At 46.0% G+C, this 24,642-nt stretch overlaps 3 protein-coding genes across 6 annotated transcripts; 1 reads left to right on the forward strand and 2 right to left on the reverse strand.

Moving 5' to 3' along the window:
• Window positions 1–177: 177 nt before the first annotated feature.
• On the reverse strand, window positions 178–3,460 carry LOC135368739 (ubiquinone biosynthesis protein COQ4 homolog, mitochondrial-like). The gene is made up of 6 exons (XM_064602226.1): window positions 3,170–3,460; window positions 2,925–3,053; window positions 2,423–2,519; window positions 2,259–2,361; window positions 1,952–2,175; window positions 178–1,116 (listed from the first exon to the last, which is right to left on the reverse strand). The coding sequence occupies exons 1-6, from the start codon at window positions 3,285–3,287 to the stop codon at window positions 960–962; spliced, it is 828 nt and encodes a 275-aa protein (XP_064458296.1). The 5' UTR covers window positions 3,288–3,460; the 3' UTR covers window positions 178–959.
• Window positions 3,461–6,912: 3,452 nt separating this feature from the next.
• LOC135368740 (low-density lipoprotein receptor-related protein 2-like) lies at window positions 6,913–17,157 on the forward strand. Of its 4 annotated transcripts, none has more exons than XM_064602229.1 (31): window positions 6,913–7,115; window positions 7,411–7,536; window positions 7,596–7,985; window positions 8,662–8,778; window positions 8,850–9,197; window positions 9,735–9,906; window positions 9,962–10,359; window positions 10,415–10,534; window positions 10,604–10,820; window positions 10,882–11,067; window positions 11,121–11,321; window positions 11,424–11,632; window positions 12,312–12,434; window positions 12,489–12,608; window positions 12,666–12,782; window positions 12,851–13,084; window positions 13,149–13,265; window positions 13,318–13,440; window positions 13,541–13,702; window positions 13,777–13,896; window positions 14,047–14,166; window positions 14,222–14,347; window positions 14,410–14,570; window positions 14,624–14,847; window positions 14,905–15,117; window positions 15,222–15,418; window positions 15,482–15,604; window positions 15,666–15,765; window positions 15,825–15,986; window positions 16,658–16,854; window positions 16,946–17,157. In XM_064602229.1, the coding sequence occupies exons 1-31, from the start codon at window positions 7,070–7,072 to the stop codon at window positions 16,960–16,962; spliced, it is 5,286 nt and encodes a 1,761-aa protein (XP_064458299.1). In that variant the 5' UTR covers window positions 6,913–7,069; the 3' UTR covers window positions 16,963–17,157. The 4 variants fall into 4 exon arrangements, with proteins under 4 accessions (XP_064458299.1, XP_064458300.1, XP_064458297.1 ...); XM_064602230.1 differs by having other exon boundaries at window positions 16,949–17,157; XM_064602227.1 differs by having other exon boundaries at window positions 16,658–16,850.
• Window positions 17,158–21,097: 3,940 nt separating this feature from the next.
• LOC135367924 (protein phosphatase Mn(2+)-dependent 1K-like) lies at window positions 21,098–24,356 on the reverse strand. The gene is made up of 5 exons (XM_064601019.1): window positions 23,960–24,356; window positions 23,683–23,891; window positions 23,440–23,603; window positions 22,039–22,188; window positions 21,098–21,688 (listed from the first exon to the last, which is right to left on the reverse strand). The coding sequence occupies exons 1-5, from the start codon at window positions 24,262–24,264 to the stop codon at window positions 21,422–21,424; spliced, it is 1,095 nt and encodes a 364-aa protein (XP_064457089.1). The 5' UTR covers window positions 24,265–24,356; the 3' UTR covers window positions 21,098–21,421.
• Window positions 24,357–24,642: the final 286 nt, after the last annotated feature.

Here is a 24,642-nt window from a genome sequence, read left to right on the forward strand (position 1 = left end):
GTGAAAGACTGCGCAGGCATGATGAAGGTAATGCACAGACACCACCACTGCTCATGTCTGAAGTCTTTCATTTGAAGTTCGTTTGCAAACCCACTTCAGTTGCATGAACTGAATTGGAAAAAGAAAAAGCGTGGATATGTAAGCTCCATCAACATGAATGCCATCTACTCCACAGCACAACCTACTGGATTATTTTTATTTTTTTATTTCAATATACCTCCAAAGATCCCTTGGGGGATATTACTAGCGACAATGTCATTTGCACTTGTTCCCAGTACTACTTAGATACGGAAGTTAGTGGTGGCGCTGCTTATTGGGCCATTTATTGCTTCCTCAGTTAATATAATACCTTGTACTTCACCTTACCCTAGGATCTTTATACAAGCAGCGCAGGTACCAACATAGACGTGCTCTTGCTAAAACTAAATTAGTTATCATCATTCGATGCATTTTTATGAGAGCTGTCGCCGTCGTCTGCTTCTGCGCATCCAAAATTTAAATTTGCACTATCCAATCGCGATGGAGCTCTCGTGGGCCGACATGTTGTGCCCCTTGCGGATCGTGTGGACAGGCAACAGTTAAAGTAGGAAAGCCATAATTAAACGAGATTTTGTCTACTTCGAGTTGCACTCCGCTATGCTGAGTTTCACTCCTTCTTTGGATCTCTTGATGCGTGTTATTCAGGACACCCCAAAATAATGTTGTCAGAACACATCTTTCCAGTGCTTTTGTGATTAATGTGCAGAGAAATAACAGGAATGCAATCGGAATATTGTTTTCAAAGTATCTAAGTAAACATCTGAAGTCGTATGTTTATGGCAAGCAAAAAACATAGACAAGGTTAAAAACATCATGGCCAATAAGAATTTCCAAAGATATTATAACACTTACTGCTTTTTCATGGCGTACAACATAACGTTACTACTAATCTGAGCATTTCACAAGTAGTGACGTTATCACTACTGTTCTGGGAGTGGTTTGATGTTCAATTGGTGCTGGAGCTCTCTCATGGGTTGTTCCCAGTGCTTTTCATAATAAACGCACATGAGATTTTTCCCGCTGTAGCCCACCTGCAGTGCCCAAGGAAGGTGCCTCGTTGTGTAAGCTTTTCGCTGTCTGTCAAGAGAGACAAATATACATGAACTACTACGTATTACTTGTCCACCTAGGAAACCTTGTAGACAAAACACTAGCAACATATTTGTCACGTATTCAGCAGTATTCAAGTATTCGGGCATTCAACAGCACCACTGGGCATGCACTGCCACTCGTTGAGAGCGGTTAGGGAAGATACTTTGCAAAACGGTACAAACACAACCAAACAACTTAACTTTGGTGATGATGATTTAGATGGTCCATATGAATTCAAAAATGTGTGTACAATACAAACAATGGCAGATCCAGACCCTTGTTTTTTTTTTTCTTTTTCTTTGGGGGTGGGGTCCTTTGTCAGAGCGCATAGTAGTGGGGGAGGGGAGAGGGAGGAATCCAATGTATAAAGTAACACTTGGGGGAGTCACATTCCCCCCCCCCTCCGTGGATCAGCCACTGTGCACAAACAGTAGCTTACAAAATTCTATCCAGTAAAGATTACTATTATTAAGAACAGCCCGCACAGGAGCACCACACAAACAAACAGAACACTTCAATTGGAATGTTGGTGTTACGCTGGTTACGTTGGTGTTATGTTAAAAAAGAGTATAAAAAGCACAATTTTGGGGCATAATATGTCCTCTAACATCTACTTTCGCTTCCCGACACTGTTCTTATTTGTCTTATCTTCGGTACAAACCCCGAAGTTTATCTTGGCGAACCCTGTATATTAAGATGCGTAGGACTTGGGAATAAGGAACATACACAGTGACACAGTCGAATTTGCAGATGTGACTGCGTTTCAAAATGATACTCGTTGCGAATGATGTGCCTGAGAAAACAGTGCGAAGTCTCTTACTTGGGTTTTAGTCGAAGTGCTCCGAAGAGCGCTCCTGTCGCACACATTGGCATTTTGGTATGAATGGCTTCGACCCATTTCACCGTGACCTCGCCGAGCATATTAGTGGGCATCTCCAAAAGCGTGTGAACCAGATCATGAACTTCTCGATACCTTTGCGCAACGTATGCCAGGTCGGCATCGTCTACGAACTGCACTGGAAGCCTCGTATCTGGCGTCACATTCTACAGACAGTGGAAGGGGTAGTTAAAAGATGCAACAGACAAATAACTTCAATATTATGCCGTAAAATCGAAAAACTACTCACATTATTCAGAAGGAACTGGTAGTATGCATAACCGAAAGTGTCCGTTGGAAGCTGCTTCAAGTAGGAGAGGTCAACTGTTCTTGTGTTAATTCTGGGTCGGTCTCTAGAATGCAGGCCGTTATGTTTTGTGACGGCAACCTTGTGGCACCGAGGCGCTATACTACCTCAAAATTTCCATTCCTTCAGGATCCCTTGACATTACTTCGAAGAGGTGTTTAAAAGCTGATACCCCAGTAACTTCACCCATAACGGCTACCATGTCTGAAAAAAAAAAAGGTGCATACGATGTATGTCCAGTGGGCAAAAGCCGGGAAAGAAGCAGAGCAACAGCCTAAGAGCACCACCATCTAGTGGATCACTTGGAAATTACGTTTACTTTTACACAGGCCAGGTCACAATACTGGTGATGTACTCCTGCATTTTGGAGAAATATAGGAATCTATGTTGTGTATCATCATCGGAGTAAAAAGTATAGTGAAATAAATAAATAAATATCCTCGGGGTCATCTTGTCTATCAAGTAGCATTCAGTAGGAGCTCTGAGAAATACCCTGAGGTGGAAAGCATGCCAGTGGAAGCAACCTTTGCAAACTTCTTTGCTGTATATTTGTATATTGTTATCCAGAACCATATGATGGGATGGATTGTTACAGTTATATTTGCTCACCATCTCGGAATGGATCCGTGATAGCTGCAAGTGCAGATCCAACAGACAGGATTGTTTTCTGAAAAAATGTTGTGGGAATGTGGCCATCGTAAAGAGGCGATTGGTTACTGTCAGTTTCACTTTCATGACCTGGAAGTATTGATACAGAAATAGAGGCTGTCTGAGTTTCAAATGCTGAGATGGCATGCTGTAACAACAGTATGTTCTGTCTGCTAAGTGTTTAGTTGGAAGTGATCACTGCTCACCGTGATGGTCGACATTGCTGGCTTGGGTAACACAACTACTGCACGACGTCAAACCATAGCGCACGGCGTTCGCTAACGGTATGCGTCTAGCAAGACGACTGAAACTCACGCATGACATTGCCCCTCTCACGTCACACAAATACGCGTGAAAATAAGTAGCCGGAACCCGGAACTCTGTGGCACAACAGGATTATGGTGAACTAGTTGAGTTGGTCATGCACTTGGTGCTAGCTTACTCTGTAGAGTACAGTGTACTCCGTCGTAGAGTCTACGGTGCAGGAGGAAGGAAACACAGGAGCGGCCGTTTCGAATAGGCTTCTGTGGTACCCCTCTGGCGGTCGCTCGTGTCAAAACCGCCATTACTTGCTGTCCACCACGTGATCCTCTCTAAAGTTTCGGTTTAGCAACGCTTTGTTGCCCGCGCTGCTTTCAGTGCTTTTCCAAAGTCATGCACTCTTAAAATGTGGGCACCATTGCGGAAACAACGTTATGTTAACGCGTTCTTACCACGGCTACGGCTGTCGTTCAACGGAAAGCAGCTCTTTCAGGGGAATAACGTTTCACTCCGTACTTGACCGGTATCATGCCCCTGTGTGTGTGTGAGTCGTGTGGGCCATATCTTGCATCTTTCGTTTGCGAGCCAGTGCTGTACTACAGCTGGAGAGTCATTTGATTTGCTCTATTGTTGTACAAGTTTGATTAATGGATCACTTCAGCAACACACAAAACGTACATGAGAGAACTTCTGAGGCTGGAACAACATAGAAAATAAAAATACATACAAGTCTCATTCCTACACAGCTGGCTAACCTTTTCAGTGACTTTCATCGAGGCCACGTCGTCACACAAGCGTCTCTGCTACGAATGATGTTTCTAGTCCTTCGCATGCTCAATTGTCCTCCAGTCACGTGACTGGTCTTGTAATAGAAGAGTAAACCAAGAGTAAGCCTCCGAACACACAGAAATGAAACTGCACTTGCGCGTTCAAATGAAAATATCTGATCTGTAACAACCACGACTCCCGTCGTCTGCTTTGGCAGCTGGCATATGCGCACGCTCTAGGGGTCCCCTTATGCCGGCAGTATTACCCGGCCTCAACTTGAGGCATCCGAGTATTATCAAAATAAAAAATAAATTAAAAATAAGATGAGGAGAGCTGTATAAGCACTCGAGCGTCATCGTACGGGATTTTACCGTAAAGTTGCTTTTTTACCCAAGAACTCACGCTGGATGAGCCCTCGGCCATTTGCGAGTAACGGGACTGCCATTTTTCCGCCATCGTACTGCTAAAAATCGACGGCAAATCGTTTCTTTCCATACACAGCCAGTGCAGGATGAGTATAGCTGTACTATATATAGTAAAATAAAGATGAGTAGGGCTGTATAAGCACTCGCGCGAGCGACATCGTACAGGACTTTACTGTAAAATCGCTTTTGTGCCCAGAACTCTCGCTGTATCAGCCCTCAGCCATTTGCCAGTAACGGGACTGCCATTTTCTCGCCATCGTACTCCTCCAAATCGGCGGCAAATCGTTTCCTTCCATCCACAGTCAGTGCTGGATGAGCCCTCGCCCAATCGTCGGTAACGGGACCCTGCAACTTATTTTTTCCGCACCCAGAGATAGCGCTGGATGCCTCGCCGCTCCCCCTCGTCCTGGCCCGACGGCAAATCGTTTCTTTCCATCCACAGCCAGTGCTGAGTGAGCCCTCGACCAATTTCCGGTAACGGGACTTTGGCAATTCGTTGTCCCGCAGGTCTGCCTCCTATGGGCCCGACGAGAAATCGTTTTTCTGCATCCAGAGAGGGTGTTGCGAGTCAGCATGATCGAGCTACGGTGCTAAGGCGTGCTCTGCGTGCTGGAGAGGTCCTCTTATACCGAGCTTGTATAGTGCTCATGTTTATATATGTACTTTTTTCCTTTTTTGTCGCGCCTGTGACGCTTGACGTCTGCCCTGACTCGAAAGGGATGAGGTGCACTCACTCACATCACCGTATCAAGCATCGTCATTCTTCTTTTATATTATTTTAGTCTACTTTGCCTGTGATATCCCAACTGCCCTGATTCGCCTATCGCCTTTGCGCACGTAAGCGATAGCGTTGGTGGTTCTGTGCACGCGCAAAACAAAAGGAGATCTCCACGCATTGAGCAGAACCACCAACGCTGTCCCTTACGTACCTATACGCTAACCCAAGCAGCACAACGTACTGAAAGTCGAGTGCAATAGGGGTGGACGGTATGTGCAATGTTTTTTTAGTTTCACGATACTATGTCAACGGCTGCTATTATTGGGCATGGTAATAAAGATATTATTATTATTATTATTATTATTATTATTATTATTATTATTATACTTTTTCACAGATACTGGCTGTGATCCACAAAGGGAGATCGGCTGTAGATACTCTATCAAATAGACCTCTCCCTAGTTGTAAACAAATGACGTCATAGTGTTCGACAGCGCCACCAATTTGGTAGAGTTGAACTACGCTGGAAGCTAGGGGCGAACAAGGTCGCGCCCGAAAGCCACGGTCTTGAGGGGATTACGATGGTCCCTGAAAAGGCCGCGACCTTCGGTCCTACTTTTCTTTCAAAAGGAGGCAGCGAACAAGTGCCCATTCGTGGAACCCGCCCAGCCCTCCCCTTCCGATTTGTTTCGGTTTCAGTCTGTCTACCAACGTCATGATGACGTTTCTCGGGTATAGAGGTCTATCCTCCCCATCATCATCCCCTCATCCGTTCCCAATGTGCAATAAGGCAGTGTACTCAGTGGCGGTGAATCGTCCATCTCATCATCATCCAATGTAGTACGTGTGTGTGTGTCTACCAAATTTAGTGTATTTGACATACCTGCGCAAGTATATTTCCTAAATACTTCAAGGTGTATCTCCTACTTCGACATAATTTTTTTTAATTATTATTTGACCCAGCAACTTTTAAATGCCTTTTATGCTTTTAACATTCCTCTGATCCTCTACGCGGCCTCATCTAGCCAATAACTGGGACTATAGATTTAGACTATATGTTTGTGAGACGGCATGGTGTCTGTGACGCTGAATAAGCGGCGGATAATTTTGACCACCTTGGGCTTCTTTAGCGTGCGGCGGAAACCTCGGACCAGCGGCATGACTGAGCCAAGGTCGTGCTGAAAACTGGGAGGTGGTGGGTTCGAATCCTACAACCAGCTGTGCTGTCTGAGGGTTTTCCCTGGGCTTTCCGAAGACTTTCCAGACGAATGTCGGCACAGTTCCCCCTGAAGTCGGCCCAGGACGCATACTATCTCCCATGTCTCCCGCTCCTTCCTGCTACCCTCTCTCCATCTGTCCATGTATGTACGCCGCTCATGGCCACCGTTGCTTCGCGGCGCTAACACGAAATTTAAAAAAGAAGAAAAAAAAGGGGGGGGGACATGATCGAATCCGCTCAAAACGACTGTAGCGATGAAAGGTGAGTTGGTATACCTGAAAAAATGTAAACGTAACGGTTCAATCCAAACGACACGCTTTTATCTCTGAAACCTAGAAGATATCAAAGTGAAGAGCGATATTTGTTATCAATTTGAAGACGCCTACCAGGATGTGTTCTTGCGCGGTTGATTAAGGCAGATTTTCGTATCCCACCTGCATAAGGCACGTGATACGTCGATCTCAAGACCTTGGAAGGGAACAAGACTGATAATTCAAATTTCTATCATTGGATTGGATGGCACATGACCCGGAGGAAGGTAGAAAAGGCCCGCACAGCGATTTCGTCCCGCAGTTGGCTGTAGGTTGTTTTAAAGTAAAGGATCGCTGCTGCTGTCGTCCGTCTTATCCTCCAGGCAGCTCGGACTTTGTTCATAAAACAAAGGGCGTCGTAGACGCGCGCATGAATATTTAACGTAACTACGGAGTCTGTTATCATGAACTTCGCGGTTATATTATTCTTCGTGTTCGCAACTGATATTGGTAAGCATTCGTTTTCCCATCGCTACGACAGAGCGACTTCACCGTTAAGTTTTCACAGGACAGCGTTTGATTGGATAACGGACAGATTTGCTGTTTATTCCGCAATTGCGTCTCTGGGTACGCCGATTGAACGTTGTATCGCGCTCACACTCATTTTGGTGACTGCTGAGCAAGTGCTCGCACAATTTACGCGTGGCATGGTAGTCTCCAGGAGCATTCATGGTTAACTGTAATCTATGTATCTCTCCTCTCTCTCTCTGGATCTTATCTGAAAACGTTCCTTACAACCTCGCAGTTCCGGGCCTTACAGTCGCTTGCCCCCAAGGATGGTTCGACTGTGCAAACGGGAGATGCGTAATAATGGCCTGGCGGTGTGACGGCCACAACGACTGCGGTAACCATCACGATGAGCAAGACTGCCGTAAGTTCCTCCAGCTTGCTTTCGGCGTCAGTTGCTGAGTTTAGATTTCCTGCTTGCAGCGAGCGATGTCTTCGACAAAGAGAACTGTCCGAGAGACAAGTTTCATTGCAAGGACAGGAGCTACTGCCTGCCAACGTCGTGGCTGTGCGATGGTGAAAACGACTGCGTCGACGGCTCGGACGAGAATAACTGCGCTGAAAATCACTGCGATGGATTCAGGTGCAAGAGCAATGAATGCCTGCCATCGACGTGGCGCTGTGACATGGTGGAAGACTGTGTCGACGGGTCCGATGAAGAAGGCTGCCGTAACGTGACGTCCTCAACTCCTCCGCCTTGTAGCATCGATAGCGGTAGTTTCCTCTGCAGCGATGGCAAATGCTTTCCGCCGGAGAAAGTGTGTGACAAAGTGAAAGATTGTCCTGACGGCGCCGACGAAGGCAGTTTCTGCAGTGAGTATGTGCTACGGTTCCACATAAACCAAACATCACGTAGTCGTTATCCTAATTAGATACGCAGGTTTATATGTAAAGCTGAGAGGATAACGGCTAGCTGGTATAGGTTCAGTCCAGGGAAACCTTGTGCTTCAGGGCACGTAAGATTACCATGACACTACCTTCGTGTATGTCTTTTGTTTCGTGTATGTTTTCGTATGTGTATTTTACGTGTCCAAAGTTTTCTTGCACAGTTTGAATATCGAAAATATTTAAGCATGAGCTGTACCTCCTAAGTACTGCACGAGAGAGTACAAATCTCTTCAGCCTGTCTCGTTCCGCTTCATGGATAAACATTAGACATTAGAAGCATCTAAACCACTAAAATTACTACAGCCAATTACCACTTGCATCTTCATCGGCACAGCAGAAGGTGCTGTGGGGATGTTTTATTCTAAAGGAACAAGGGAAAACTAGCCATACACAATATATTGAGCAATATATATGCCTAAAGCCGCACGAAAGACCTTGAACTATTTCACACTTCATAAGGACTACGTATAACAACTGGCACATGTTCTTTTCGAGGGGAACTAGTTTCAAAACTAACTTTTCTATGCGAAAAACGTGCGCTCACAATTTTATCACGCGGTATCGTTAGCGGTCAACTGTATGGATCGCACCACTATTCCAGAGGTCGACGACTGCAACAAGAAAAAGTGCAGTCAAGGGTGCTATGTCGCCACAAATGGGTCGGCTTGCTATTGCCACAAGGGCTTCCACCTCATGGCTGATGCAGTGTCGTGCACAGGTAGATTACGAGACAACTTATCTTTTGTACATTCTCAAGCGCACTAGTGTTCTAATCCACTGTTCGAACAGATATCGACGAATGTGCCGAGCACACTCACGTGTGCAGCCACAAATGCACCAATACACCGGGGTCTTTCCATTGCTCCTGTCTCGACGGCTACCTTCTCGTCGACGATGCCTTCTGCAAAGCCAAAGGACCCGAGCCTCTTCTCATATTCTCCGGTAGCACGGATATCAGGGGTCTCTGGCTAAGAACAAACCGCTACTTCGAGATCCATGCTGCAGCGGGACAGGCAGTAGGTGTGGACTTCGACAACGAGCAACGCAGGGTATTCTGGACAGACATCAGTGCAACGCACTCGGATGTCAGGACATGTCTTTTGGACGGTTCCGACTTCAAAGTTCTCCTATCATCACGTGTGTATTTATTCTACCTCTTCCTTAGGTCACAAATGTCTCTCGGATGTCCTCCCCCCACCCGACAGACCGTCCACAGCGTGCCAAAAGAAACTCATTCCTGTATAAAACTTCTGCAGTTATCACGTAACCCGTTAGTTGCTCCTATAAGCCCAGATACTCCTTAGGCCGTTCAGACACCAGATATCACAAAATAATTCTAGTACTTAATATCGCTCGCAATTCAGTTCTTAAAAAAACGTCCCCTCATACCAGCCATATGCATGGTAATCCCTATTCATTTCTCATAAGCGCCGTCAAAGTTCTTAACTTACTTCCTTTACGAAACCGGACTCTTCAACGCCCAATTGCGTTATTGCCAAATTCCAATAGCAATAATCGCGTTAGGTTCATTACGCTGTGAACCTCGCTAACTTCCAGTTCCTGCTGTCTTATACTTGCTAGCTTCACCTTCCAGCATACCGCAGGCTCGTCAGCTGACATTCCCATGAGATTTACATTTGTTGTGCTACATTTAATGTACAAATCCCTGTGCAGCACTCTCCATCATGGAAGATCTTGCTTTCGACTGGATTACAAAGAATTTGTACATCACCGATACTGGTCTGAAGCGCCTCCTTGTCTGCAAGTCTGATGGAACCGCCTGCGCATCCGTAGTTACACATGGTGTAGATTCTCCAAGAGCTATCGTACTGGATCCCCTGAACAGGTAGGTCTTTAGATCTTATCGTGCTTACATTCGCACTTACTCATTCCCGTCCCAGGACCATGTACTGGACAGACTGGGGCGAACATCCAGCAGTGATGCGTGCAAGTATGGACGGTAGCAACTCAAAAGCCTTGGTTACTGAAGATCTTGGTTGGCCAAATGGTCTCGCATACGACCATACCACTAATCGTCTTTACTGGTGCGACGCCAAGCATACACGGATGGAGTACTTGGATATGAATACCATGAAACGCGAGGTTGTAATTCAAGATTCCGTATTCCATCCCTTCGCCTTGACCATTTTCGAGGACACTATCTTCTGGAGTGACTGGGCATCCTATTCGTTGGACTCCAGCAGCAAATTCAACGGGAAACACTACGAGATCCTTCTGCGTGAAGAATCCAAGCAGATTATGGGACTACATGTCTACCACCCTGTTCTCAGGAGCAGAGGTACGTCCTTGCATAACTTCAATGTCTACGTCATTACACATACCCATCTTTTCAGACATTTCCAATCCCTGCTGGGATAATCCTTGCGAAGACATCTGTGTTCTTGGCACATCTGGCCACAAATGCTATTGTCGCGATGGTTACCAACTAGATCCTGATGGAAGTACTTGCTCGCGTAAGTTGCAATATATGTATATATAGCCTGCAGGTTACTGTGTTAACCCCCCTCCCAAACTCTTTTTAGTCGATAAATCTGCAAGTTATGCCGTAGTCTCCGAAGGAAATGCTCTCTACCGTATTCAGCACGGGAACATAGGAAAAGACACTGTCGAGAAGATCCCTGTGAACACGCTCATTCTCGTCAGCGCTATGGTCTTGGACTGGTCTGCACAAACCCTATACATCAGCGATACCCCCCGAGAGATCATTATGTCCATAAATATGGATAACTACACGACGAAGTACGTCTAACTCCCGAACCTTTATAACGCACCCAGCCTTATAATTCTGCTTTCTCCATAGGGTCATCCACGAACATCATATCGGCTCAATCTTAGGCATGGATCTAGACACCCAAAACAAGAATCTCTACTGGGTGGACGCCGGGAAGTCTACCTTGGAAGTGTGCCACTCCAATGGTAGCCTCCACACTATACTCCAAAACAACCTCGTCAGGCCTCTAGACCTTGCACTGTATCCCAAAGCTGGGTAAGCTATTCTTGCAATATCGAACCCCCAGTTAAACGTATCTTCGTTTCCAGCGTGCTCTTTGTACTCTCCCTTGGAGATGCCCCTTCCATAACTCGCTACACGATGGACGGCAAAAACCCAAAGAAGATGCCTTTCTCCTCAATTCTTCTTCCACTCTCGCTGTCCGTCGACGCTTCCTCAAGCAAGCTGTTTTGGGCGGATTCGGTCAAAGGAACCATCGAATTCATCGATTTGAAAGATGAACCATACAAGTGTGTATTCACTCTCCTTTCTTAGTTGTAAACGTCACCTTGTAACTGCTCTCCCACTGTCTGTGGTATACCTCACCGAAACCACATCTTCCTTGTCTTCAGGTCTCCAACAGTGGCTGCCCAAGTGAGCAGACATGTGCTGTCAGTGTCCGTGGTCAACAACGTGGTGCACTGGGTTACGAAAGAGGACGGTCTCCTTTACTACTTGGACATGGCAAAGGGACAAGGGCAACCTTTGTCACTCGTGCTTCCTTCGAAAAACCACACTGCCACCAGAAAAGTTGCGTATGCCGCCAAAGTACCAGATCTTGGTAAGTGCATGTGCCTGTTCACAATCTACGAATATATTTCAAACTTTCTTCACACCCCCTTTCCTAAATGTGGTTCTTCCACAGCTTCCGGCCAAACATGTCCCAACCATGCAGTGCTGGGGATTTGAGGGAACGAATCGAATTTAAATCAAATCTGCAGTTTGCAGAAGCTTCTAAATCCGGATTTAAATTCATTGGAGTAAATCGAATCACTTCAAATCTGGATTTATTTTCAGCACGCTATATCCAATCTTTTTAAATCCGCATTTCTCAAACCTCATTTTTACACAATACTTAACAGTTGCATTCCGCCTCCTTTAGTTACACATCTACTTTAGTGGAGCTCAGTGACGTATACTGCGGTAAAAAGAAAACGAATATTGTGCAGCGGTTCCCACATGATGCGCAGTACGAACGAGAGAACTGAAATAAAGATGGGAGATCAGCATAACGGAAACGAGCCGCAAGTTCACGTAAGCAGCGTGCAAAACCGTCGTTGCCATTCTCTGGCAGTTCCACCTAACCATCTTTTATCCTATGGAGACTCCGAGCTTTTCTCAGTGGCCTATTCGCCGAATATTGAAGTGCATTGGATTTAGTGTCGGTATTACATTACACAGTATAACAGGCAGCCGAAGCGAGCGTCTCCCCACAGTCTCACGCACGTCTTTACTTCCAGGCATAAGTACTTGCTCTATTGGCAATGGAGGATGTTCCCACATCTGCCTCCCGTCTGGATCGGCTAGATCTTGCCTCTGCCCAACGGGAATGATACTTAACGAAGACCAGCACACATGCCAAGGTGCATACGTCACCAATCATGATCGTCATGTAGCTCACATGCTCTTATTCACAGTTGAACCAGCCTCGTGCACCAGCACTGAATGGCGGTGCGATGGACCTCGGACGTGCATACCAAAAACTTATTATTGTGATGGGTATCAAGACTGCGCAGATAATTCTGACGAAAGCAACTGTAAGCTTCAGCGTATTACGTCGGCATTTCTCTCACACCTGTTCACTATGTTTCCAGGTCACTTTTCTTGCCCGTCTGATGACTTCCCCTGCGCGAACGGCAGATGCATCGTAAAATCTTTCCTTTGTGACGGCACAAACGACTGTGGGGACTCGTCGGACGAAAAGAACTGCAGTAAGTATACCCTCGGACTTCGACTCCATGTTTTGCATCTCAACGTGCACAATCCGTACTGTCCACAGCGCATCGGAACTGCAAACACGACGAATACAAGTGTAACACCGGAGCATGCGTGTCTATTTTCTGGCGCTGTGACCACGAAGAGGACTGCGAAGGCGGCGATGACGAGCTGAATTGCAGTAATGTGACTTGTCCTCGTAACCATAGCCGCTGCGGTAATGGCCAATGTATTCCGGATTCCTGGAAGTGCGACAGCACCAAAGACTGCACGGATGGCACCGACGAAATGAACTGCTGTAAGGATCGCATCTCCCCGCTATGCCTCTTATCTCCTCATTTATGCAAGTTTACCATTTGTAGCCCCGGTCAAGTGTTTACCTACATACTTCCGTTGTTCGAGTTCGGAATGTATAGACCCCCGCCTCCGCTGCGACCAGAAGGCGGACTGTGAAGATGGTTCCGATGAGAAGAATTGCAGTAAGTTATTTTATGTCGCTTTCGGGAACGAACTAATCTTAAATCATTTCAGCCTATGTCAACGCCGAATGTCCCTCTAGAATGTTCCGGTGCAAAGATGGGCTCTGCATCTACGATCACGAGGTCTGTGACCACCACCAGGACTGTATCCATGGTGAAGATGAAGTCAATTGTAGTACGTAGTCATTTCTTGGTTATCGGTCGTGACCGCCTTCCACCTATGTTCAACGAACTGTACGCTATATGTCCTAAAACGTTATCGCTTTCTTGTCCAGCTTCTCCTACAGTTCAATGCAAAAACGAAGATTTTTACTGCATCTCGAGCGAACACTGCATCCCGGATACTTGGCTCTGTGACGGTGAAAATGACTGTGGTGACAACGTCGATGAGAATCTTCCACGTTGCCATCCCACCCACCCCCCTACAACCGTTAAGGGTGAGCTCTTCTAAACGCTTCTTGCCTGTGTAGCCTATTGGCTGGCTTCGTTACATCGTGCTCTCACTGACTAGATCCGCATCTCTGCTGGAGTGATGAATTCCAATGCGGCACTCTAGAATGCATCCCTTGGTCTAAGGTTTGTGACGAGTACGCAGATTGTGTTGATTATTCGGACGAGGGCAGTCACTGTGGTAAGTCGGCAATAAATCGTACGCCTTCAGAAGCGTGAGGAATTCTTTCAAGTTCATTTGAAAGGAGCGCCTCTTGTCTTCAGTTTACCCTCCACTGTACTCTCCCTCTTTTCCGGTTTTAACCACACTGATTGGACCGTCTCTACACAGAAACGCAGTGCGACAAGGACAATGGCGGCTGTGCTCACCTGTGCCACGGAAGTCCCCTTGGACCAAAGTGCTCTTGTCACCCCGGCTATTTCCTTTCTAACGACTTGAAGACATGCGAAGGTATATACACACTTCTAGAACCCCCATACTTCGCAGGCCTTACGCTTTCTCTTAGATATTGATGAATGCAAAAGACCGGGACACTGTAGCCACTTCTGCGAAAACGTTAAAGGCAGCTACAAATGTTCCTGCGCATCTGGATATTCCTTGGGAGCTGACGGACGCTACTGCAAAGTGGAATGTGGGTATATCTAAGTATATAGAATGTTGACAATATCGTCACAACTCGCGCTTTCCTCCTAGCCGGCGAAGCATCTCTCCTGTATCTCCTGCCCAACCAAATAGTACTGTTCTCACCTCGCGGCCACTCCCAACAGCTCCTTGCAAGGGATACCAAAGCTCACATCCATGGCGTCGACTTCAACTTCAGGAAGAACATTGTTTACTGGACCGAACGAGCTGATGTAAGCCCAAGCTAGTTAGTGTCCTTTTCCGCCTCAACTGGTCTTTCTTCCAGGGCACGCTTAACTTCATGGTCCCCGACAACGCTAACGCAAAAGTCGCTCTACGTAACATTCACGAGCCTTTCCTGGTAGCGGTTGACTGGGTCACATCTAATGTCTACTTCACCGACGGTTGGGTCCACATTCAAGCCTGCGAAGATTCCTTCAAGTATTGCACCGATGTTGTTGATACAACGTACACGCTTCTCAACAGCTTGGCCCTGGCTGCAGATCGAGGGTATGACTGACATTCGTATTATGGACAGCTCCTTGCTCAAGTCTGTCTTCAACGCAGGATTATGTTCTGGAGCGTTTGGAATAAAGTTCTGGCCAAGGAACATGGGTTAATCGAGAGAGCGGACTTGGATGGCTCCAACAGGAACATCATTGTCAGCGAGAAAATTCTGTGGCCCTGTTCAGTTACTGTGGATTACATTCACAGCAGAGTGTACTGGTCCGACGCTCGTAAAGATGCCATAGAAAGCGCGGACTTCGATGGTCACAACCGGTTAGTGCTATTTTTTTCCAATTCATACCGTGCCAGTCCTTTCAATGGGGAAAAGGAGTGTTGTAGCCCTGTACGGAGTTGTTCATAAATGACCTCTTGTGCAGAGAAACGATCATAAGCCATGGCATCCACTTGCCGTTCAGCTTAGCCCTCTTCGAAGACTGGGTCTACTGGTCTGATTGGGGCTCAGGTTTTCTCTTGGCCGTGGATCGCCGTACCGGCATGGATATCCAAGTAATCCACCGCGGAGACTCCAAAGCTTCGGTACTCAAAGTGATGCATGAGGTCCAGCAGCCATCAGGTGAACCTTCTTTGTTTACTGCATCTGGAATGGTTGTTTAATCTACACGTATTTCTATTGCAGCAACCAACCGGTGCGCAAGAAACCAATGCAGTCATGTTTGTCTTTTAACACCGTCCTCTTACAAGTGCGCCTGCGGCCATGGTTTCCTTCTATCTAACGATTCCCACTCCTGTGTTCCTGCAGGTAAGCCAGGCAATTTCGGACTGTCTTCCACCTAAAAAAAAATCGATTTTTCCCCAACTAGCACCAATAAAAATACCGCACGACGTCCACTACCAGCCATGTGAACCGAAGTGCATCAACGGAGGCAATTGCATCCTTCGCGATGGAACCTTCTCTTGCAGGTACATGCCTCTACAAACGGTCTTCAACTAGCTTGTACATACATCGAATTTTCTCTTAGCTGCCCACAAAAGTTCTACGGTCCTTCCTGTGAGCACGTGGTCGTGGCCACCTTCATGGCTCCTCACTCGTCCTCTCGCTACACCTGGCTGACAGCCATGCTCTTGTCTATGCTCTGCCTTGGTCTGCTCGTCTTCGGGTACATCTTCTACCGTAGGAACAAGTAAGTTTTTCCTTTCAGTACTAACCAGACTTATACGAGGTGACGCAGTGGTCTTTCTAGTGTGGATAACACGCCGGCCGATATTCAGAGTTGATGGTTCTTTTTTCCTAATTCTTGCGCATATTCACCGGATGATTACTTGTACCGCGATGGTCAGACTCTGCTCCACCTCCTGCACTGTACATGTAAAAGCAGATGACGCGAGGAAGCTATCAGCACTACGGTAGTTTATCGTTTCTCTGCAGCGCGCCGACACCGTTCGAGTTCGCAGCGAGTTCCATAATATTCCGTAGCAGACGACAGCGTATCTATGTGGGCATTACAGCACAATCGCTCAAGCATATAGTCCCCCATGGCAGCGGAGTAATACATACGTATCTTTACGCACAGGATAGCGGTACGATGTAGCTTACATTGGTGGGGTCTCCCTTGTTAGCACTCGCCCGTGCCTAGTGGACTGTCATGACTGCCACGTTTTTTCCTGTGCAGGATTTTCCCATGTCTTGCCCGCCTTTTTTCTTGCACTTGAATGTTCCCGTGCATATGACGCTCGTTTTTAATTAAATGATAATGTTCTTTCTCAAATCTTTCAATTTTCTTTCCCGTCATGACTATATGCATGTAAGAAATTATCGAATCCCGCAATCATCGCATCTTTCTCCTGTGCACAGGCAAAAATGGTCAGATATCGACATCAGCGTCGGATTTAAGAACCCGGGATTCGGAAAGAAGTCCGAAGCCCTGCTTGACCACGAGCATCCAGTCGCTGAAGCTTACGAGATATCTGCCTGCCCACCGGGGTACAGCTCTGTACCTCACTCCATCGAGCACGGATTCCGGAATCCACTCTACGAGGAGTGCGGTGTAAGTGAGTCAATATCGTGCAAAACTCCGCCTCTTGGTACTTTCTCGACCTTCCATGCAACTTGACGCACGTTCACATCGCCGTTCTCTTCCAGAAGGAGATTCTCGTTAAAGACGAATGGTCATCGAATGAGTCCATGGATGAAGCTTTATTAACAGAAGGCTCCGCTCCATCAAATGGAAAGAAGTCTCTACAAAACGTTTTCTTCTTTAAAAAGGCGTAACTCGTGTAAAATGTAAAAAGGTATTGTTTTTAACACTGCCCATAACAGTGCTTTTAAGATAACAATAAATTGTTTCGTTTTAATTCCCTGGTGTTGTCTTGTTCGAACCTGGAGTGGCATTGCAAAATCTACAAAACAGTACTTCTTGTGCCTCTCTTAACGCAATAACGGAGGCACAGAACTTCACAAGCCCATCTGGGTGAATAACTGCGGCCTTTGTTCGTTCTTGTGCGCATCTCTCGGTGGCCGTACTATAGAGTTAGTCGTATCGTAAGGACTCTACCAAGCGATACGGCAACTGATCCTGTTAATTCAGAGTACAAACAACTTCGGAGTTTTATGCTTGTCGTGAACGGGTGTACCTCGGATCGAAATCCCCGCTGCAAAATAAACTACTAGAAATAAACGTTATTAGACGATAAAATGCACACTCGCGCGGGAGACAGCCAACAGCGGACTTACACCTGGACAGAGAAATGCAAACACTATACTTGGACTAATCAAATGATAAACTACCCATAGTGGTATTCAGTCATATCCGCCCCACTATGTCTAACGGCCGTTAAAATTTGTCTGTCAGTCATTCCAGCCAACAAGCCATCGAAAACCCGTGAATTTGGGTGGCTAAATAGTGATACCGCGTTTTTTAACTCCATATACCATCTTCCGAAACAATTGAGCATTCTCCTCGATTTTCCTTGTTTCGATCGGGGATTTCGCAACCGGGAATATCGAGGTCCACCCCGTGAACTTCTTGTGATCTAAAATTCAGAATTGTCTTCCTTATTTTGACTGTGCCATAGGAAAAAAAATCAATCTCTGCACATTTAACTCGGTATGCAGATCACCAATGCTGGGTGTGGTGGTTATGAATGCTTTAGTTTGAACAACTACAGAAAAACGTACAACAGATAAGTTCTAAGTCACTTTAGGTTTCAGTCTTGTAATGTGTCGGCATCGTCGGTCGGGCTTCTTGATTCCGTGCGGTGCAGAGTAAGATGCGGCGGACGACTGTCCTATTAGAAACGAGAGCAGAAGCTGGACTTCGTTTGCTCTTGTTGTGGATAGTTTTCTCTTGCCAGGACACACCCAAGTGTCTTCACGTACATTCCACGGTCACACGCACCTCGGAGCTTCACCCGATGGGCACAGCAACTTTGCATGCCTCGTTGTTTCGGTGTACAAATCAAATTATCAATCTTGCGATCAATCAATTGAATTGCGGCAGATGAAGATGGGTGTTTATAACTGGACGTTGTGAGGCTTGTCTTGTGTTTGTCCTTCTGTGTTTTTATTTTGTGTTAGCGCCGCGAAGCAACTATGGTTATAAGCGGCGTACAGACGTGGACAGATGGAGAGAGGACAGCAGGAAGGAGTGGGGGACAGGGGGTTATTGTGCGTCCTGGGCCGACTTCAGGGGGAACTGTGCCGACATTCGTCTAGAAAGTCTTCGGGAAAACCCTTGGAAAACCTCAGACAGCACACCCGGTGACAGGATTCGAACCCGTGTCATCTCCCAGTCTCGGCGTGGAAAGCGATCATCTTAACCACTATGCGACGGGAGCTGGTCCTTCTGTGTTTAATTGCCTCGATCCACTATGACGTCAAATTATAAATTGGGCGCCCCTCGTAGCTTCCCATGAGAAATATGCCTCTGGAAAACGTGCGTAATCACCACGTGGAGCCTAGACACCATTGTCTACTCGGCACAGTGATCCCTTCCAATGACAATACCACTGTATTGTTCCGTGCAGGACGCACTCTAGAAATATGCAGCGAAGTCCGCTAAAGTCTCCTTCCACCTGTTTGTGGCAGTCTCCTGTAAAGCGTGCTCTCACTGCCTTGCCCTTGTGTATGCAGGAGAAGCAGCCTCCTCCAGATCTTTCAGCAAGCAGGCACAATGTTGCTGAGCTGTTGTAATGGAGTGTACGGAGAGTGAGTTGAGCCCTTTGGGATTGCAGAGATGCACAACTCGATAACACTGTTATGCATCGCGGTGCATTCCTCGATGCATTCAGAACGGCAGCAACTAAATGGAAAGGCTGAGGCTTGATACTTGTTCATATGTAGATGTGATCCGGTGACCAAGATTTGGAGAAAGACAAAAATTCAGGTTTAGAGAAAGGTTTTGACAAGGTGCCACATCCGAAGCTGTTGCTTAAACGGCGGAGTACATTTAAAGGGATGGTCTCGTACAGCCGGGGCGATTTCGAAACTTAACCAAAACTAGCTTCACGAGTACTGTATACATACAACCGTCAAAGTTTCATTCAGAATAACCAAGTCGCTTTCGAGGAGTTTGTCGAAACGTGCCGTAATAGCAGACGACGAAACCTGCGCTTAATCACGTATGACGTCGGCCTGCGGGTACGTCGCCGTTGTCATGGTAATTGGTAACTGTAGCTTGCAGAAGCACCCTGGGTTGAGTCACCCCTTTGCTCTTGAAATGGGGACCCTCAGGCATATACCTCCGCGAGCGGACAATGTAGTCCGAGCATTGACTGTGGGGTCTACGATAATGTGGCGCATAATCGGATAGGTGGAAGCTAAGTCACATGTTTTCTTTCCGCGAGTATTTAATGCGGTTTTTAAATAGGCACGCTCTCCTTCTCCATGTACGTCGTCAGCGACACTTCATTTCGAAGCAACGGGGAGTGTAATGGAAGCGCGCGTAATATATTTTTGGTCGGAGCTGTAATGCGACCGCGCGCGCCGATGGCCACAGACTTCAGGTTTGTGATTATGGGTGGGGCTGTCCTAAGTCTTTTAACTTTTCTCTGAGGATTAACATAGTTGTTCTAAACTACCATGCTTGCCACTTCTTAGAATGTGCGTTTTTCACCTGAGCACCGAAAGAAAATGTACGAGAGTTGCCGCGATGCCCAGTAATTTCTGAAAGTCGTCTGCTCATGCCGATGCACTAGCGCGCGCAAAAGCAGACGATTTCTGTATCCTATCAGGCTATCACGGACTTTCCCGCAGGTCGACATGGCCGTTCTTATTGTTACCAACACACATCGCGGCATGCTCTGCAATCTTTATCAATTAATTCGGTTGTTTAATAACTGTGGCGTGTTTTGTCGGGTAAATTCGCAGTAGTCCATTTTCAACAAAGGGCAATCGAATGGTACACTTTATGAGAGGGGCAGGGGTTACGAGGCCGAACCGGAAACCGTACACGAACCGTTATTTTTGCCGGAACCGAACCCGAACCGCAATTTTCATGACACCGTTGAACCCGAACCAGAGCAGAACCGGAAAAAAATAATAGCGGTAACCGGTTCGCAATGAAACGATTCGAACATAAAAGAAGTTGCATGAAAAGGTGAAGCATGAGGGTTCAAGTGCCTCTCATTCCCCGAACGAGGACCCACTGGTCTTCATATCATACATTTCGCAAATTTTCACCTAGGAGTCAAACGAGGACGTACAGTAAGTATGCTTTCAGCGTCATTTTTTAGCACGTTGAAGCGCAGTTGTCCTTGTGAGCGCCGCGGCTAGCGCCTCACGCACGCCCTGCGGCGTCTGCTCTTCAGAGAGGAGGCGCCACGCGGACGAATGAAGTAGGAATGCAGCAGGCCAGTTGTGTAGCTCTATAAGACGAATGTGTGATTAAGCAAGAGCCCCAAAGTTGCAGTAATGGATTGGTAATTGTTGCAGTTATTAATTGGTTTTGGTTTACATATTTTTTGTCGTGGCTGGTCGCGGTGAAGCGCAAAAAGGACGCTCTTCCGCTCCCTTATGTTGTATGTAAGTTGTATTTTACAACTTTTTCTCGGTCCTCCTTTCATCCCATGATGAAAAAATAAAGTGATTGATTGATTATCCACCATTGAATTACGTTTTTTTTTTCATTACAATAAATGGAGATTTAGAAACAGCACCTGCACACCAAAATGAACAGATGTAGACATTGTGCGAAACTCCTATTTTTCATAATTAAAAAGATTGGTCAACATACGTGAGGACAAGCCCCCAAGCCCCAGGTGTTTACCAGCGAAGCCATAAGGTGGCCACTTGACCTAGAATACATATCACCATTTATTGAAAGTAAAAAAAAAAAAAAAAGACATTTCTGTATTTTGTCGACAGCCACACACTGGCATTTTCAGTATTTGTTTCTAAAGAAATGTGATTCTGGATACCATCTCCACAACCTTGAAATGCAGACAGTACACTCACTGTTCCATAAATAATGTTTTTTAATTTTTATTTTCTTTCAATCCAGTTTTAAAAATATAATTTAGTTAGTTAACAACTCAACATGCGTCTTATCTTAAATAAGGGGTTATCTATGCTGTTAAGAAGACCTTCCCTTCATTTCCATTAATTCTTTCCCCAATGTTTCTAGAACCTCCTGCTGAATTGTAAATTGCGTCCCAGGCTACTCATGCAGCCCCCGCTATTACGGTACTTCCCCCAAGTCCCGAAAGGCATCACTATAGCGGTGGCGTTATCCTGGGAGGCAAAATGCATGGCCTGGTCAGCAACGAATCCTGCGGCCTCCCGGGGCGTGCTGCAGCTGTTCACTGCGTCTACGATCTCCTGGTCAGACATGACGCAGTTGACACCGTCTGTGGTTAGAATCACGAAGGCGTCTTTTCCATGTTTCACCTGCAAATGCGGAGACTACTGTGGCAAAGGAACAATGAAAACCTTTGGTCCATTGCCCACACTTGCATGAACCAGTAACAAGTCCATTTTCTTCAGTCTTAGTTATGGGAGCAACCAGCGTGGTAAAATGAGATATATGCACTGTTCTTTCTTTCGTTCTTTCTTGATGTAGTATTTTGTGCATGTATGAGAGCTACTGGGCACATAAATTTGCTTTAAGAATGACACTCCAAACACCATAACACTACGTATTCAGTGGCTCACAGCCAATAAGAAAACGATCACTAATTTATGCAAGGCCTGGCAAATTACGCTTATTGAAGGTGCAGACAGAAAATATCTTCTATTACCTCTAGCGATCTAGTATCTGGAAGGGGAATAACTCCAAATGGCTTCAAGTCCAAGTCTCCAAGGCTTCGCGTCATAGCCAAGCGGCCATTGACAAGTGTACGCCCAAGACTGTCCGTGATTACCCTCCCGCCTGACATCTTGATTCTTTCCTGCATGAAAACAAAGCCCAGTAAGAAACCTTTGCAGAACAAATGTAAATCGAAGACGACACCACGGAAAAAGTGTGTAGCTCACTTGTCAACCTTAGGAACACATATTCATTTCCATGTTTTGGAGAATCAGCGATATGCTTGCTCGTTTTCAAGTCATAATTTGAAGGGAAATAGTCAAAGTACTGTTGAAGCAGCAATTTTTCACTCATTTTCACAATCATCATTGGCCTGTTGGTGGCACGTTGTTTCCCTGTAGTCTGTCCCTGTCTTTGCCGTGTTCTTAAGCATACCTTGGTAACAACGCCATAAAAGTGATGACATAGAATTTTACTTTTTTAAACTCTCGGTCAGCGCCACAAAGCAACTGTGGCTATGAGTGGCGTACGGACATGTACAGATGGAGAGAGGACAGCAGGAAGGAGTGGGGTACTGGGGGATTAGTATAGCTGATATTGAAATTTGGAATAAGTGTTTCACAAACTTGAAGTAACCTATTATCTAGTTATCTATTTAGCTATTTTAGCCAGGGATCGGAACTGGTATTTTTTTCGGTCCGGTTCGGGTTCAGGCATATCGGTTCGGTCCAGGTTTAGCTCCGCTGAAGCGAAATTATCAGCTTGAACCGGTTCAGGTATATTGGTTCCGTTCGGGTTCAGCTCGGAGAGAACAACCCCCCCGTGCACACACAGACAAAAAGAAATCGGTCAGCGGTCGAGACACTTACAGGGATTCGAACTGTTACTTTTTTCGGTCCGGGTTTAACCGGTTCATGGGCAGTAATTTCGTAATTAAGAGAAAGGTGTGAGATAACCGTTACTGGTGAGTCAAAGAAAGGTCGTTCAGTAGTACAATTATTTCACCTCTGAACCGATTCCCGAACCGGTAACCGTATCAATTTTTTTCGGTTCAGGACAAGCAAAAAAATCACTCTGGTTCAGTTCGGTTCGTCAGAAAATAAAGTTTTTTTCCAGTTTTCGGTTCGGGTTCAGTTCAGTTTCCGATCCCTGATTTTAGCACACTCAACCCTTGAACGTAAACTTGAATGTCGAATGTCAGGTTTGCCAAGGAAGGGAAAGCCTCAGACATCTTGCATGCTGACTTTCCGAGATCCGTAGCACAACCGCGCCCATTCATTCCTCAAATATATGCATCTATCGAAACTCACAAATTAGCCACTCACACAGTACATCTGGAGTACTATGCTTTGAAACTAATGCTCAAAGCTGAAGTTCTTGCAACAGCACTTACTCCTTCTAATTTCTGTCCAGCCTGATGATCTGTTGTCAGCCTGCGAACCTCTCCACTTCGGCAGAGTATGGCTCTGCTATCCCCTACATGTGCAACCGCCATCTCTGTGCTGTTTCTTAGAAGGCAGACAGTCGCTGTAGTTCCAGACGAGGATTCATCACCATCTAGACAAAAAGTCGGTGCGAACGATAAGCAATACAAATCAGAGACCACATATATTGTCTTTTCGTCATAAAAGCGTACCTGGCCAATTAAACGCAACATATCTTGCAAACGCGTTGTTTATGTCCAAGAACGCCGACTGAAGCACTGTTTCTAGGTCACTCTCTCTTCTTTTCAGCCAATATAAGATATGTTCCTCCATGTGTTGCGCACAATAGTCTGCACACGCTGATCCTCCGTGGCCATCGAAGACGGCAAAGTACAGCAGGTCTGGCAGAAGCTCCTTGACCCTAATACCGACATGTAACGCTACTGCGATGAAGTTTCCGGAGCTATATTTCAACACCACTACGCATACCTATATCTGTCTTCGTTATAAGTCCTTCGTCCCAAAAGTGTTGCACAGCCGGCATGTTCTCCAGAGATTCGTGGTATCGGCTTTCCAGCTTTGATGCTCTGTTGCAGGAGCAGGGGCAAGTCTATCCTGTTATCCCAAGTACCCAAGGTGTCAAAATTTACGTGTTGTTGACGATCACCCCGATTCTCAGGATCGGACACAACTTGTTTCAAGCGTATCGACTGTTGCAGCACTTTAAAGGCATTTTTATTAAACTTTGTAGCCCCTACTGGGTTGCACCTTAAAATGAGATGGGACATGCACATGCAGACACTGAATTTCAGCGTGTGAAGAGACCGCGGCCTGCGGCTCGCAGATTCAAGCGAAAACGCAACTGATGCAAATATGGATGATGATGATGATTGGGCATAGGGCCTTTTCAAACGTTTCGTCATACCTTTCATGACCCTTTTGGTCTGATTATCACCACTGCAACTATGTTTAAAATTTTTACGGGTAATTTTTTGATTTTTTTGTGTTTGCTACACTTTTCTAACCTTCGTCAACGACAGACGGGCGCTAGCTGCCACATATCGTATCGATTACGAGTGGTTACAAAATGAAGGATATGATTAACCAAATCAATAAATGACTGCAAATAATTAAATATTGACTTACGATGAATGACATTCATAAATTACATG

The sequence above is a fragment of the Ornithodoros turicata genome, chromosome 9 (assembly GCF_037126465.1).
Source record: "Ornithodoros turicata isolate Travis chromosome 9, ASM3712646v1, whole genome shotgun sequence".
Classification (NCBI taxonomy): domain Eukaryota; kingdom Metazoa; phylum Arthropoda; class Arachnida; order Ixodida; family Argasidae; genus Ornithodoros; species Ornithodoros turicata.

Coding starts and splice junctions, on each gene's coding strand:
- LOC135368739 (XM_064602226.1), bottom strand. CDS start 3,287: ATGTCATGCGTGAGTTTCAGTCGTCTTGCTAGACGCATACCGTTAGCG. Junction 3,054..3,169: donor CAGCAATGTCGACCATCACG/GTGAGCAGTGAT, acceptor CAATACTTCCAG/GTCATGAAAGTGAAACTGAC. Junction 2,362..2,422: donor GAAGGAATGGAAATTTTGAG/GTAGTATAGCGC, acceptor CCTGCATTCTAG/AGACCGACCCAGAATTAACA.
- LOC135368740 (XM_064602227.1), top strand. CDS start 7,070: ATGAACTTCGCGGTTATATTATTCTTCGTGTTCGCAACTGATATTG. Junction 11,068..11,120: donor GCACTGTATCCCAAAGCTGG/GTAAGCTATTCT, acceptor CTTCGTTTCCAG/CGTGCTCTTTGTACTCTCCC. Junction 13,703..13,776: donor CCCCCCTACAACCGTTAAGG/GTGAGCTCTTCT, acceptor CTCACTGACTAG/ATCCGCATCTCTGCTGGAGT.
- LOC135367924 (XM_064601019.1), bottom strand. CDS start 24,264: ATGTGCATGTCCCATCTCATTTTAAGGTGCAACCCAGTAGGGGCTACA. Junction 23,604..23,682: donor TGTTGCGTTTAATTGGCCAG/GTACGCTTTTAT, acceptor CTTTTTGTCTAG/ATGGTGATGAATCCTCGTCT. Junction 21,689..22,038: donor CAGATACTAGATCGCTAGAG/GTAATAGAAGAT, acceptor CCGCATTTGCAG/GTGAAACATGGAAAAGACGC.